The sequence below is a fragment of the Labrus bergylta genome, chromosome 20, assembly GCF_963930695.1.
Source record: "Labrus bergylta chromosome 20, fLabBer1.1, whole genome shotgun sequence".
In the NCBI taxonomy this organism is placed as follows: Eukaryota; Metazoa; Chordata; class Actinopteri; order Labriformes; family Labridae; genus Labrus; species Labrus bergylta.
Window position 1 is genome coordinate 9,465,926 of NC_089214.1, and position 15,837 is coordinate 9,481,762.

A 15,837-nucleotide genomic window follows, 5' to 3' on the forward strand; every position below is an offset into this window, starting at 1 on the left:
GGAACTATCTATCGTTTATTAAAACAACAGATAAAAATAGATTTTGTTAATTTCTCATATTATGAAAATAGTATTGATTCGTTTGTATTTGTCATCAGTAATTGTCAATAAAGGTTAGACAAAAATGCAAAGTTGTGTGATGATGTGGGGAGGTGATGTCAGGATGTTTCATCTCATCCAGGGTGTGTGTGTGTTAGTTTGTGAATGTGTGTGTCATCGTGATGCTACTGTCTGTGTACGTGTGTGTGTGTGTGTGTGTGTGTGTGTGTGTGAGGGCAGGGCTCATGTACAGAACCCTTGATTAGTGTGTGTATGATGGACACTGACACACACGCACCTCGTCATCTAAAAACTGCATCCTCACATGCAACAGATGTGTGTGTCTGCAAGTGTAATCCTCCAAATCCCTCAATGGTGTAACAACCTTCTGTGTGTGTGTGTGTGTGTGTGTGTGTGTGTGTGTGTGTGTGTGTGTGTGTGTGTGTGTGTCATCACTAACACGACGCAAATGGTAATTAGTCAACGGCACGTCTGGGAAGATGCGCGCACACACACACACACACACACACACACACAGGAGGACTACAATATATCTTCTTCTTTATTAATAGCTTAATTTGATTTAAAGACAATTATTAATTGTTTAAAGGAATTCCATGTATTTTTTTAATTTGATCGGTGACTTTGGGGAAGGATGCAAGGAGACGGGTGAAGAAAAGGAGAGAAGAGAAGAAACATGAGGAAACAAGGAGAGGAAGTAAAGGAAAAAAGAGAGGACGCAGGGTAGGATGGAAAAAAAGCGTACACAAGGAGAGAATGCACAGGGTACAAGGTGGGGAGAGAAAAGAAGGATAGGATGCAAGGTAACAAGGAGAGGGCAGGAGCCACGGAGAGGAGGCAAGAACACAAGGAGCAGAGGGGAAAACAAGGAGGGTATGTTAAGGGCAAGAGGTGGGTAGAGAGAGAAGAGAAGGAGATGAGGCAAAGGGAACAAAGAAAGGAGACAAGGAAAGAAAACAAGTTAATGGAGGAGGGTGAGAGGACGAAAGAAGGAGTCAAGGGTAACTAATGAGGAGAGGAGATTAAGAGAGAGAAGTAGCATCCCCCTTCCTCCTGTCCTACACCAAGTTACACACACACACACACACACACACACACACACACACACACACACACACAAGATGCTCAGGAAAAAAGCGAGAAACAAAAAAAGTCTTGGGGGCACGTCAAAGCTGCGATCGCTATGGTAACAAGGTGTGTCCTAACAATGAGGGTGCCTTTTCAGAGGAGGGAAGGGCTGTGTGTGTGTGTGTGTGTGTGTGTGTGTGTGTGTGTGTGTGTGTGTGTGTGTGTGTGTGTGTGTGTGTCTGTTGATGTGTAAAGCTAAATGCATACATTCCTTTCTTCTTGCATTTGTTAAAAATGTGTGTTCACCTTCATTGGCGTGTTGCTATAGCAGCGCTGATGTAGCCTCTCACCTCTTTGTGAGTGTGTGTGTATATTTCTGTGTTTGTATTTGCATGTGTGTGTGTGTGTGTGTGTGTGTGTGTGTGTGTGTGTGTGTCAGATTACAGCCTTGCTAACAGTCAGATTAATGGGGATTATGCAGGCTGGGTCTGTTTGCTCCATTCACATGCTGCTGTTGCTGCTACGTCCGGCTACTTAACCACTGAACCATCACAACACGCACACACGCACACACACACACACGCACACACACGAGCCATTTAACAAATACAACATTTTTAGACTATAACTAAAACTATTTAAAAAACTCTTAACATCCAAATATGCACCTCCCAGTCACAATAGACAAATGCTCTGACATTCAAAAAAAGAAAATGTACTTTTTAAACACAAACTAAATCTAGTAAACATACTGTGTGGTTAAACTCAATCTACCTGTGCTGATTCTACCTTCATAAAGTGCACTGCTATTTGCATGCTCTCTCCCTCCCTCCTTTGCTTCCCCCTCCCCTCTCGGCAGCAGCCAGCTGACAAACTGTTTAGTCAGCAAGTAAGAAGAGTGGGGGAGGAGGAGGAGGGCGAGCAAGACACAGACAGAGCGAGAAAGACAGAGAGCCTCCATCACGCTTTAGGAGGAGTGGGAGGAACCATTCTGCTGCTGCACAGGGGGAGCTGGAAGGTTCAACAGCTGATGGAGAATAAAGGTGGATAGACCTAACAGAACACCTGGACCTGTTGATTCTGAAAATAAAGAGACGATACAACCAGATCCCGATGACCCGTTTCCACCTGAACGATCCAAGAACTTTTTGACACAGGAGCTACTTTATAAGAATTGTAAAGGAGCCTCCCGCTTTTCTCCGGGTTTTTCCAAGCATCTGAAGACGCATCTAAGGGAATTTGGCTCATATGTCCAAAAGCAAAACAACTTCATAACTAAAAAAAATAATAATAATACACAAACACTGGAATAAATGCTACAAGTCCTGGTCCAATCAGAAATCCCCTTCCCCAAACGTTCTAGTACTGTGTGGTGGTAAACCCCCAAAAATGACTTTCCCTAAACTTAAAGAAGACCCAACATTTGTGTAGACACTGGTACAATGGAAATACACAAGGTTCCTGGTCTCTGTTACAAACTATTTCCAGTCCCACAAAAGGAACTTTTCTGGAACCTTTGATTTTTCTTTTTATGGATAAAAAGTCACTTTTGCAATTTAAGTTGATTTCTTACCATTGTTATAAAGACTATTGGACTTTACTATCAGTACTCAGGAACTTTATCAAAATTATTCAGAAAAAAACCCCCACATGATCTGTTTGTTAAAAAATAGCAGGTGTGGAACTTTAAAAACAACATTCATTTACTGATGAAGACCATGTAATGTGGTCAAAAACTCCAGAAAAAGGAAGGAATATTAACCTTGAGTCGAGACCATCTTGCTAAGAACTATGTGATGCATCTTGACTGATTGCTTATTTGAAACGTTTCCCTTTGTGGAGAGCGACGCATCAAACTTTTGACTGACTGCAGTTACACATTTGAAGAGAAGAAACTTTAGCTGTGATAAAACTCTTCATTCCCTGTTAAGAGCTGATGTAGAGGCAGACAGAGAGAGTGATGGAGGAACGAGGAGGAATGAAAGAGAAATGTTTCGCAGTCATATGTAGGCCAGACCTGTTGTATGGGATGCCAGCAGCTCAGTGTGTGTGTGTGTGTGTGTGTGTGTGTGTGTGAGGGAGGGTGGGTGTGGTGAGACTGTCTTGCTGATAAGCAGCTTGTGGAGCTAACTACCACCGCATGGGAGTGTGTGAGTGTGTGTGTGTGTGTGTGTGTGTGTGTGTGTGTGTGTGTGTGTGTGTGTGTGTGTGTGTGTGTGTGTGTGTGTGTGAGAATGCATGCGTTTTTGTGTGTGTTATACTCAGGGCCACCTTCACCCTGTTCGCAGCCTGCAGCAAATAAAGCCGTATTTACTGCAAGTCCAAAGTCCGAGCGGCTTGACTGTGAAAGAATTTCGCAACGAAGGGATGGAGGGACGAGTGAGTGGGGGGGAGGAAAGAGAGAGAGAGAGAGGGCATCTTAAAGGGGAGGTGCAAATAGATCAAAGGTGAAAGGAGGAGGCTGTGGAGGAGGAGGATGCTACCAGAATATTGTATGTTAACAACTAACCTGCAGCTGGTTTTATATTAAGAGAAAAGTTCCACATTTCTTCAACTTCTGCGACACTGTTGTCCACAGCTGCATTCAACGGCCGTCTACGACCTGAGCCAAGCTGCGATAAAGTTAGCGAAGCTCGTTTTTTTAGGTTTACGTTTTTCTAACTTCTAGCAGACACAGATCACCTGAGAAGGAGGCAGGGAGCGAAGCTGCTGCTAAAGTTAGCTCAGTCTGCTTCGCTTGGATTGTTTTCAACAGAAGCCAAATTATGCACAGACGTTTAATCCTCCTAAAAACAAAAAGACTGGATTTTGATCTTAGTTTTTTGGTGGATACAAGAAGACAAGAGAAGAGGCCAACAGTTGAAGATGGTTACAAAAGCACAGCATGTTTCTCTGATTAGCCTTTGAGTAAATCCACCTCCTCAGATCAGTCATTAAAAAGTTGTATCTTATTTTATAGGCAGGCTAGCTTAAACACAAGAGTGGCATTGATCTTCTCGTCCAACTCTGACAGAAAGTGATAACTGTTAAGAGAGGAGGAGGAAATATATGATGAGGCTGGGGGTGGGGGTGGGGGGGGCAGGAGGTGAAGCAGACGCTCATCGAGAGGAGGAGGAGGAGATGTAGATGCAGGAAGTGGAGAAACAATAGCTTCTCTCTCTCTCTCTCTAGTCCATGTGAAGTCTTTATTATCACACGGACTGAGTTACATAAGTATCAAGAGAGCTTTTTCATCCTCTGCTGCAGGAAAACTTCAATAATTCAAAGTATTACAATCCCAAACTGAAAAATCTGAACTTTCATTGAGCTTATCGGCTCCAAACAGGCAGCGTTATGTAAATGTGCAAAGAAGTCAGGACAAGGCCGTCAGAACAGAACTACAACTGAAACACAGCAAACTCTCTGTTGGAGAGAATTTGAGCGTAAAAGCACACACACAACGTCTACTTTTTCCCTTGTTTGTGTCATACATTCAAACTTAAGGAATCATAGAATATCCACTGTAGTTAGAAAGAAAACTTTACATTCATGTTGATGATCCAAAGTGTGCAGAGTATGTGGCAGGAAAAGTGTGAAAAATAAGAAAATATCGAGTTTTGAAAGCTTTTGAATGTTATTCTGTCAAATAATAAGTTAACTGATTGATTAAATTAGTTCATTATCAATTCATTCATAAATGAAAGCTGTCGATGAGACAGCCTTCGTCATATAAACCATCTGACTGCAGTGATGTGAACAGCAATATTTACTCCCTCTAACTTTAGAGTATCCACTGCTATATAAAGATGCTGGTGGTTTGTGTGTGTGTGTGTGTGTGTGTGTGTGTGTGTGTGTCCCACTTTAGAACTAGTCATCCCTGGTCTCAGATTACTCTCATCCTCGTCCGTCTCTCCGTTAGGACTCTGTGTTCACGTTTGAGCTCTAAACAAACGATCATTTACCCTCGTGATGATCAGATGTTATGGTTTAAGTAGTTTAATGATCTTTAGATTCACATTTAAGGAGTTAATGATACTATTTTAGGGATCAACCTTTAGTCTTTACAGCAGGTGTCCCATCATGGGCTGCAGTTATGAAAACGTCAGTATCGGCTCATTGGAATAAAAAATAAAAACAGACGTACGCCGTGAGATAAAAGATTGTGAAGATTAAAATCACCTAAAAATATCTCATTACACACAAAAGTATTGTAGCGGCTTGCTGACTCATTTCTATGAAAAGAATGACGTTATAAATCAAGAATTCGTGGTCTAAGTTTAGGTTTCGATGTAGACATTTAGTTCCTCTCTGAGCATGTGTGATTGACTTTTAGTCCAACTGAGTAAGTCAATGAATAAGAGTGTGTGTGTGTGTGTGTGTGTGTGTGTGTGTGTGTGTGTGTGTGTGTGGGGGGGGGGGGGGGGGGGGGGTGATGAGCCATTTGGTCCAGGCAGAGGTGTAGCAGTTTTAACTCCCTCCCCTCCCCCACCCTTCATCATCATCCTCCCCCTCCTCCACACCTCCTCGTCTGCATCCTCACTGGCAGAGAGTGCCGCCCCACACACACACACACACACACACACACACACACACACACACACACAAGTGTGAAAAGTTGAGTAGTAACAAGTACAATGATGTTTTTAAATGATCATTAAAGTGCATCATGTGTTTTTTGTCATACTTTAATAATCTCATGAACTTTTTAGACAGAGCTTTCTATCTTCAACACACTGTCTTGTTGAACTTGTTGCTTTATTTCTTAATTGCATTAATAATAATAAATATTCTTTTATATTATCTACTACTACATTGTGTTTCAGAGCATCAGTGACGACCTTGTGTCCCCCCCCCCCCCCCAGGGGGTCAAAAGACTATTTCTGATTTGATTCTGATTCAGCTCAAATATAATGAAAATGTTTTTAAAATGTTAAGAGTCACACTGTCGGGTTATTGAGCGGCGTTTAAAGTTGTTCGTGTCCAGGACACTCTTGAAAAAGAGGCTTTTAATCTTAACAGCTTTTCCTGGTTTAATAACGTTTAAGATAAAAGAAAAAGGCCAAGGCATGGCCCATCTTTTAGAAAGTCTTATCATCTAGCCTGAAAATGAACTTTTTACATGTTTGAAAAGTCACAATTTATTGTATAAATACTTAAAAGCTTATTTTTCACTAAAGTCCTCTTTTAATGTTTCTAACTTTCAATTAGTTTAATCTTTAAAACACATATTCATGTTTAAAGATTTGAGTTTCTAACCCTGAGAAGAGTCTCCTTCTATATGAAATATATAAAACTCCACTGTTTTTATGTTATCCAGGGCTATAGACTCATTTGAGACGACACAGAAACAGTATTGATACGTGAATATCTGCTCTCAAATTCTACAAAAGTCCAAGAGTCACTTTCTGCCTCGTATGAAAAGTGTCTTCCAAACAAGATGTTCAGTGATGGATCAATAACAGACCCCCGTATGTATCTGAAGTCAGCTCTCTGACCAAACTCCTCTCTCTCTTTAACCTGCGGGTCGCTCGCTCGCTCCCTCGGTCGGGGGATGGAACTTAATCTTATCTAAAACAGGCGGCTCTATAAATAGGGTCTGGTGCTGAGAGAGGGAGAGGAGGAGAAAAAAGAGGGAGAGAGGAGGAAACACCAGCCCCTCTGATGGGGAGTTTCACCTCAGCAGCCTTCATTGCTGCACAAACACGCCGACATGTCGCCCTGAGGTAATCCACCGAGCACGCTGATTGGCTCTGATGGGAGCAGGACACGGCGCCAAGAAAGCGCGAGCGGCAACCTGTTCACTTTCTGATCATCCACACATGCTTTTTTTTTTCTCCCCCACCCCTCTTGTTTTATTCTGCAGACTTCCTGGTGTGAAATCTCACACAGTCGCAGCATCCGTGAGATTAAATTGAAATATGAGGAAGTCACATGAAGTGAGAGAGAAAAAGAGGGGAAGCTTGTTAGCATCCTGAGACAACACAAAGATTCAACGCAGCAGCAAAATGCACCCAAAATATACTGAAAATACAACTTTTAACTCACTTTACACCATACATTCACACTTATTCATTCACAGTGCTGCTCCAAACTTTTAAATGATGCACTAATCGGACCTTTTAAATCAAAACTGAGACCTGAATTAGGAGTATTTTCTGATTACAGGTATTTTACCGTTTAAGTTTCTCTGGGGACAAGAAGATGATGCGAAACGATATGATGGATCCAATTCAATACAATAGGATACGATACAGTAGGACAAGATTAGATTTGATAAGTATCATTGTTTTTATTTTATTTAAAACTTTGTATCTTTATATTCCACCTGCATTTGATGCTCAGACATACTTGTACTAACATTTCTGAGCGATCTGGCACCTTGGGGGTTAATCAACTCATATCTTATCTTTCCCACCACATGCAAGAAACTAACTAAAGAACTAAAGAAATGATTAAGAACATCAAAAACAAAAGGGAAGGAATCTGTATCACAGTGACTGACAACATCACCACTTTTTCAAAAAAGTCTTTCAAAAGAATCAACTCTCTGCTTTTCACAACATTTTAATTCTTTCATCAATACTAATTACTTTTTTAAACTTGCACAGCACTTCAGGTTGAAGTGATTTTAGGGATAGAGAAGACTAAAAGACACTACACTAAATGACATCACAAAAAGACAAAGAGCAGAGGGCAGGCACTGGTGAACAAAAGGGTTCAAAAAAAAGAAGAGACGTTTCAAGCTCTCAGAGAGACAATGAGGAGGGTCGTCATCATCACGTTTGTCTGAAGTCGACGACTGATAGAGCTCGTCATTAGAGTGAAACTGTGGGAATCAATGGAGAGGGCGGGTGTGTGTGTGTGTGTGTGTTTGTGTGTGTGTGTGTGTGCGTGCTAAATGGAGGTTAATGTGGAGACAACAACAGTCTCACAGGGAGGATGAGAGCTTTTAATTAGCTACTCCACTCAAGTCCCTGTGGACACACATGTCCCACTGCAACCCCCCATTAACACACACACACACACACACACACACACACACACACACACTGTTGGAATCAGACATTAGTGCTCCTCTAAATAGTTATACCTTAATCTGATGCCAATGAATACTCAAATTATTTGATATGATGTTTAAAATTCAACAGATTTTTATCTCAGATTTTAATGATGACTATTTAAAATATTAAAAAAGACATATTTTTAATCAATTATGTAATTTTGAACTGAAGTATTTATTATTTATCTTATTATCATTTAAACTGACTTCATCTAAACTCAATATCAGAAAATGAAGGTGTTATAGTATAGCTCATTTAATCACAGAGCATTCACTTAAAAATGATTCACTTTAATATAGAAGAACTATGTTTTAAATCTCTTAGCATGAAGTCATTCTAATCATTTATTTAAACCGGTTAATTATAACTCAATGTGACTTCATCTTATTTTGATTAGTTCTACTCCTCTTCTTTTTATCACCTGTACCAAACACAAAAACATCATCCCTCGCTCCTTCGTCATGCTGCATCATGTCTTTACATGACTATTACTGCAGGCTGTGTGTGTGTGTGTGTGTGTGTGTGTGTGTGTGTGTGTGTGTGTGCGTCTTCAGTTCCCACAAAAAGCTCTCACAATGGAGGATGCCCCATCGCACAAGACACTCTTTGTGTGTGTGTGTGTGTGTGTGTGTGTGTGTTTGGATATGCATGTGTGTGTGTGTGATTGAGACACATCATCGGCTACATCATCGACCGTCAGCATTTTAAATGACCAACACCACAGAAGAAGAAAAAGAGGAAGAAGAAGAAATGGAGCTTTGATGGAACCCTAACTGGATGCTTTCTTTGTGTCATCGTGTAGAAAAAAAAAACAGTGATGCAAACTGGAAATCTGTGGGTTAAATGGAATAAAGACGGTCACATTCTTGCACACAGACACACCAAGCATCTTTTCCTGTTGCAGCGGCAGACTGACAGAAACTGAGAACTGAGTTGGTTTTTTTTTAGCACCAATCATCCACTTTGATGTGTTGATTACCACCCCTCCCCTCTCTTCCTCCCTTCATGCTCATCTCTTTTTTTTGTAAAAAAAAAGAAAACCTGCTGCTCCTCCAGGAGTTGAGGAGTCAAGTAGTGGAAGGACGAGTAAAAATTCCCCCTTCAGCAAAAAGTGCCGATCAGTGAGAGCAGGAGAGAGAGAGAGAGAGATCTGCGCCTGTCGCCGAGGGCCCAGCTCGGCCTCAGTGTTGAATTTCGTAATGGAATGCTAACTGCTCATCCGGATCTCTCCTCCTCCTCCTCCTCTTCCTCCTCCTGCTTCTGCTCCTCCTCTCATAAGAGGAGAGGACCAAACACTACAGGAATACACGGATTTACATCTCAGCCAAGCTAACACTTACGATGATCCAACAGTTTGCAGAAGCTGAATGATTTAGCCACAAACTTATGTGGAAAATGCAGCAAAAAAAAGACTAAATGTATGCCAACTCCCTACAAAGCACAAAAGATGCAATAGAAGTTACTACGGGATACTGCAGGACTGCATGGATACATTTACCAAAAAGCAATAAAACAGTCTCTGGAAGAACTACAAACACACCTTACTACGAATGAAGCCAATATCAAATCAATAATGGGAATACTATGAGAACTCTAAGGAGCTGAAAAACACAATCCTGAAACTAGTTTGACCTACTCCAGAGTTTCGCAAGATTCAAATGTGAGCATTTTGGCACATCCTTCATGTTTAAAAATGCATTACATTTAAACCTTTTGCAACTACAGGAAGCCACAAACGTATTTCAAGTTTCTTTCAGTTTTATAAAACACAATAAAGTCACAATGAATCTGATGTTTGGTGCCATAAACACAAAAAAGCAATCAAAGTTAATTGGTTAACGCAACAATTAACTGCCATTTGAGTGCTAGAAAATCAACATATCACTGTACAGCATGCAGGTACCACACAACGTCATAATTAAGTTGCCATTATCCAAATGAATAAACTTTTATGACAGAATAGAAAAACTTGGCTGGTCGGATACAACATCAAAACTGCCCTTCAAAGTCAGAACTCCGACTTGGAACCTTAACCCAAACTCAAAATCCAACATGGCTTACACTCATCAACATGAATTATAAGCTGTACGTTATGGTGTTGATTAGCAACTTAGTCGACTTTCTGTTTAATAAAATCAATCACAGTGATATGAAGTTAGGCTATATCTGCTGACATGTTGTGTGTTGTTATCGCTAGTGTGTTGTTATCGCTAACAAAAACACTGGTAGCCTACTCCATATTGCTTTTCTGACTTGTTACCAATTCATAACTGGAATGGGGCCATTTTGTGTGACTTCTACATCCAACTCCCAAGGTAAATGGAACGCACCATGAAGTGTTAGCATGTTAGAATCACGGCTCTCCAGTATCAACTCTTAAAGACTAGGTGACCTCTCCCTAATCTGAATCTATTTGAGCTGAAAGCTTTTCGCCGATAGGCTATAAATCAGTAAAACTTGAACCTTTCGACACTAGCCTATTTGTTCTCACACAGCACCTGTAGGCAAGGCCATATGTGATAGAAGGGTTTCCTTCAAACTTCAAACTTTGGAGAAACTCTGGAAACATGTCCCTAACTGTCGATACCATGTGATGCTAAGCTGTGTATGATTACATAATGTCGTTACCCAGTTTTTGCGTTTTGTTTGTCTTTAGGTCTGTCTTTTCTTTAATTATATATTTTCCCTTTGGGGTGGGGGGAGTGGATTTTCTTTATATATATATATATATATATATATATATAGTTTGACTGTTATATGCTTTGTTAAATGTATTGTATTTTTTGTAAAATGTAAAAACTCAACACATGTCACAAAAAAAGAAGGGTTTCCTTCACAGAATCTATTATTCATATAATTTGTTTTTCATTAGCCTATATTTTAATATCATAGGGTGAATATAGCCTATAGACTAGGCCTAATAAGTGTAAGAACTGACCTAAAAGTGTGCTAAATTTCACATTAGACTGCTTTTAAAACCCTGCAAGTGGGTACTGTACGGCTGAAGAAACACCATTAAGTTATAAAATCATTGAGTAATACTGAAAATACACTAAAAGTCTAATAAAAAAAAATAAAAAATAAAAAATCGGAGTTGGTCGAATTACTCGAAATACTCGAATTACTCGATTTAAAGTTCCACCGCAGGGAGGTAGAGAGAGGTAGGGCGAACACAGGGAGAGAGAGAAAATCCCTAGCAACCATTATCTAACCAGTTCAACCCTGAGACAAAACTCATCATCTCCTCTCACAAAGCCAAACCAAACCCCGTCCATCAATCATTGACCGAGCACACCTGATAACAAACCCTCCTTCCACAGTTAAACTACATGTTTTTATATCTAACAGCATCCTCCGTCGTGTACCAACACGGGGGGGGGGGAGGAAACTTCCATGACGAGGGCAACAGCTAAAATAGCCGCTAAAAAGTTGTCAAAGTCGACGGTTTGAGGTCGAAGACAGCCTCAGGTGTAAGAATCAGCAGCAAGTAAACGTTTAAAATGGAAGTTAGAGCGCTGGATGATGTCGAAAGAGAGAAAAGAGAGACGAAGGAGGTGGGGGAGGAGAGAGGAGGAGGAGGAGGAGGAGGTGGTGGATGCAACAGGCGTCACGTCGATGCTGCTGCTGCTGCTGCTGCTGCTGCTGCGCGTAACCGGAGACGAGGAGAGAAGTCTCTAAAACGAAGCGAAAAGTCGCAAAACAGCCGCGGAAAGTGATAAAAGCCATACGAACTGGCGGGACTGGACACCTCGGTGCCGTGTTGATGCACTTTATTCACGAACAGGGGTCGGTTTGTGGCTAAATATGTCTGGGCAAGGTCACAGCGGCTGCGTCGAGCTAGCCGTTGTTAGCCAGGAAACTGTGGAGAGAATGTCGAGCCCCCCTTCAAAATAAAACTCACACTAGAGCACAATTAACACATTTTAGGACCGATACACACAGGCCTATTCAGACCAGTTTATTTGCTCATTTTGATTTAAATTGACATAGTCTACAACCTTACACTTAATATATTTACTTTAAGCAGATTATTAATCATTTTAAGGGTGATAGGCTCTAATTTATCCAATAGATTGACCTTTTAAATAGGCTACAAAACAACAAGAAGTAGGCTACCCGGAACTAACTAAATCAGAATGAATGCACACAGGGCACTGACTTACTAACTGTAATACAATGAGACAACATGAAAAACCACAAACAGAAGCGCCAGATGAAAGGCCTCCATAACTAGGCTACTTGTCTTGGCCCTCAACAAAAACAGATGTCAGAATCGCATCATAGCAAATCATCTCACATAAATTAATCTGTAACCACACAATATAGGAAAAACATTACTTTACTTCATTCATTTACAATTTACTTGCGATATGATTCGCAATAGACCCAAATGTGAAATTTACATTTCACCTTAAAACGATGATGATTTGACATTTGAAGTGGGCTAGTAGGCCTATGGGCCAAACACTTAATTTCTTACAGCCAACAACAAATATAACCTAATTTGAAAGAACACCAGGGTTTGTTTGGGTTTTTTTTCCACATAGGCTACTGGTTTGTGCATTCTGCCAAAGTTATAACTGGGAAAATGGGCTACGTGTAGGCCTATCTTCCAGCAAAACCGACATCAGGAAAAACTCCAACCTCATCAAGCAACATGTCACACAATCTATCACATTAACAGGTAAAACATTATCCGTTAATAACACATTGAATATCTAAAATATGCCTTTAAGCTCCCATTTAACCATGCTCATCTTTCCTTTCTCAAGATCAACAGGTGGTTTTACTTTGAGGCACGCACAGGAAGCGGCGGTACTAACAGCTGATAACTTGTGACTGGTGTCTGATAGCTTTACACATGGCCACTAGCAGCGAGGCTCCGACCAAAGTGCACCCGAGATATGGATGCTCAACTCGGGCGGCGAGCAGACTTTGAACCCCCCTCCTGCCACCCACCCCGCGGGGCAAAACAGCCACATAACAGCCCCAAACGTGCACACAAGGGATAAAGTTGCACCAAAAGTCGACAAAACAAGAAGTTGGTGATAATTAGCTGCAGTAGGGTGAATGAGGAAGAGACCTGGGGTTGAATTCCACCGCTTGGATGCGCATCAAACTAGGAAGCAACACGGAGAGGAGAGAAAAAAACTAGTATCCCTCCCTCGCCGTCCCCACATCTCAGCTCAAACTTTATTTAAACAGCGTCAACAAGTCAAAACTTTCCCCCAATAGCGACAAACACACCAAACATCGATCACACAGCGCGCACAGAGCCAGAAAAGCACCAAAATAGAGCGATGGAGAGGCTAAAAACGCAGACTTACGCTTGACTTTGTTGGGGTTGGGCTGCTTGCGCCGAGACATCGTGGCGAGGATGATGATGGTGGTGGTGGTGGTGGGGGAGATGATGATGATGATGGTGGTGATGAACGGCGGGGATGGTGGATGAAAAAAGGGGGATGAAGAAAAAAAAAGAAGGGAGAGAGAGGCTGCAAACTCGCTCCGGAGAGGAGAGGAATCAAAATGGCGTTTCCGAAGGGATGTGCAAACTTGGACAAACTTTACTCCAGCTCCCCTCCTCCTCCTCCTCCCCTCCCTCCTCAACCTCCTCCTCCTCTTCTGCTTCTCTTCCTCTCTCCTCTCCCGGAGGAAAAAAAAAAAAAAAAAAAAAAAGACTAACTCGAGGACAGAAGTCGTCGAGAGGAAAATGTTGAAATTAATTTGTGTTTAGTTTTAATTCCTCTCTGGGCTCCAAACTCTGCCCTCTCTCTCTCGGTGTCTCTCTCTCTCTCGGTGTCTCTCTCTCTCTAAACCTGATAAGTAAAGCTCATCACGTGTTGTCTCTCCAGTCTCCAAGGGGACGTGGCCACCAAGCATCTCTCTCTTTACGCACACTCAGATGCACGTTGCTGGATTACTCCTGCGCCTGCAGCCGTGATGGAGGAGGAAATAATCCCATTTTCTCCTAAATAAAGCAAAACACAATTAAATCAGCACTTTTATTTCGCTGTCGTAACTTTATTCAACTTTATCTGCAGCAGTTTGACCTCTTGCAAGCTAAAACATACAACTTTACGCATGTTTTACCCTCACTTCGAAATGAAATATCACTTTAAAGTTGATTTATCCTGAACTCAAACGCCTCACTGTAATTCGCTTCGCCTCATTTACTCACTCTTCTTTAATGTCGTTGAATTAAAGAAAAAACACGACTCAAGCGTTTGTTTTTATCGATGACGTAGAGTTTAAGGTACTGAAAGATAAGAAACCATCCGCGCTGTTCGCTTCCCTGCTTGCAGTCACACTGTGGAGGCAGCTATCGCGAGACTTGGAAATTTAGACGGAGGGTATTATGAGCTATCGCGGGTTTTGAAATGAAGAGAGGATGCCAACCGTCAGCTTTAGGGGGGATGGAAGAAGCTGCTTCTGTTTCCAGGAAGGTGATTGAGTTACAAATGTAAGGTATACCTTTCTTAAAATAAGGGCTAAGGGGAATTTAACCTTAAGCTAAATCAGGGAAAAAGTTTTAAAGTTGAATAAAAGTTTTAATTTAATGGGTATAGCCTACCTGTCTCCAAAAATCCTTAGTTATCATTATAGTATCACTTAAGACTCATGAAAATGGCCAAAAGCCTATAAGGTCATACACGTTTTAAGTTACATGCAGGACTGTAAAAATGATAAACAGTGAAGTAAAAAGTGATATTATTCCACCAACACACTGTAAATTTAAAAGATATTGCATCCTTCAAAATAACGTCAAAAGTAATTATTCCATCTTAAACCCTCTAATTAAGTCTAAAGTAATGTAATTCTGTCTTTAAAACCATTGAAAATACATTGTGAAATCTTTAAAGAAATCAATTAAAAAGAAAAGTAACTCCATCTTAAATCTAATTAAAGGCGAAGCGATACAATACAATACAATTCGGGGGGAGATACAAGACAACACAACACAAGCTGGTACTGGTAGGTGAGCTGATACAATACCTTAAGATACATTACGGTATGATACCGTACGATACAAGACAAGTAAAGACTTGGCAAGACAAGACTAGAAATACAATGCAATAGAACAACTTTAATTTGAACACACTTGTTGATCTGCAGACTCATCACATGCAGGAGAGCCGCAGAGAATAGGATGAGGAGTGTATGAACAACTCCTCCTCCTGTGCAGAAGCAGCTCTAATTCTGCTCTCAGGTCAGACTTTAACTCCCGGTTCAAACTTTAGCTGCAAACTAAATTTAAACCTCCTGGACCCTCATTGTTAAATTTAGTGCGAGTGAGAGCAGCTCGACTCCTCGCCCGCTGCATGTGGAGCTCCTCTCCCACATTCCTGACAGCCCTCCTCCATCTCCAGATACAGACCCCTCCTCCTCCCATCATCCCCTGTTGGAGCGAGGAGCACACAGGCATCTCTCCTCCCATCACACCCCTCCTCCCCCACCCTCCTCCTCCCCTGCGGGCGGCTGCAGCAGAGCAGGAAGAGCCTCCCTGTCTGTCCCAGGCTGGTTGGGCCTGTTGCTGATGAAGGAGAGGGAGGAGGGGCTGATGGGAGGACTGGGTGTTACCACGACTTTGGTTAGCGGCTAAATGACTTCAAACAGTGTGTTCACTTTTGTGCAGGAGGCTCTTTACCTCCTTCAGCCTTGCTTTTAGGAG

The 15,837-nt window shown here is 41.5% G+C and overlaps 1 protein-coding gene across 2 annotated transcripts in view; it reads right to left on the reverse strand.

Annotated features, from left to right (window-relative positions):
* The window catches only part of rreb1a (ras responsive element binding protein 1a), a 59,253-nt gene extending 45,176 nt beyond the window's left edge, over positions 1–14,077 (reverse strand). Inside the window, exon 1 of one of the 2 annotated variants that reach the window (XM_065948565.1) lies at positions 13,496–14,077. In XM_065948565.1, the coding sequence (XP_065804637.1) occupies positions 13,496–13,535 (40 nt within the window). In that variant the 5' untranslated portion in view covers positions 13,536–14,077. The remainder of the gene's footprint in view (positions 1–13,495) is intronic. The other variant, XM_065948566.1, reaches the window with a different exon arrangement.
* Between the last annotated feature and the right edge of the window lie 1,760 nt (positions 14,078–15,837).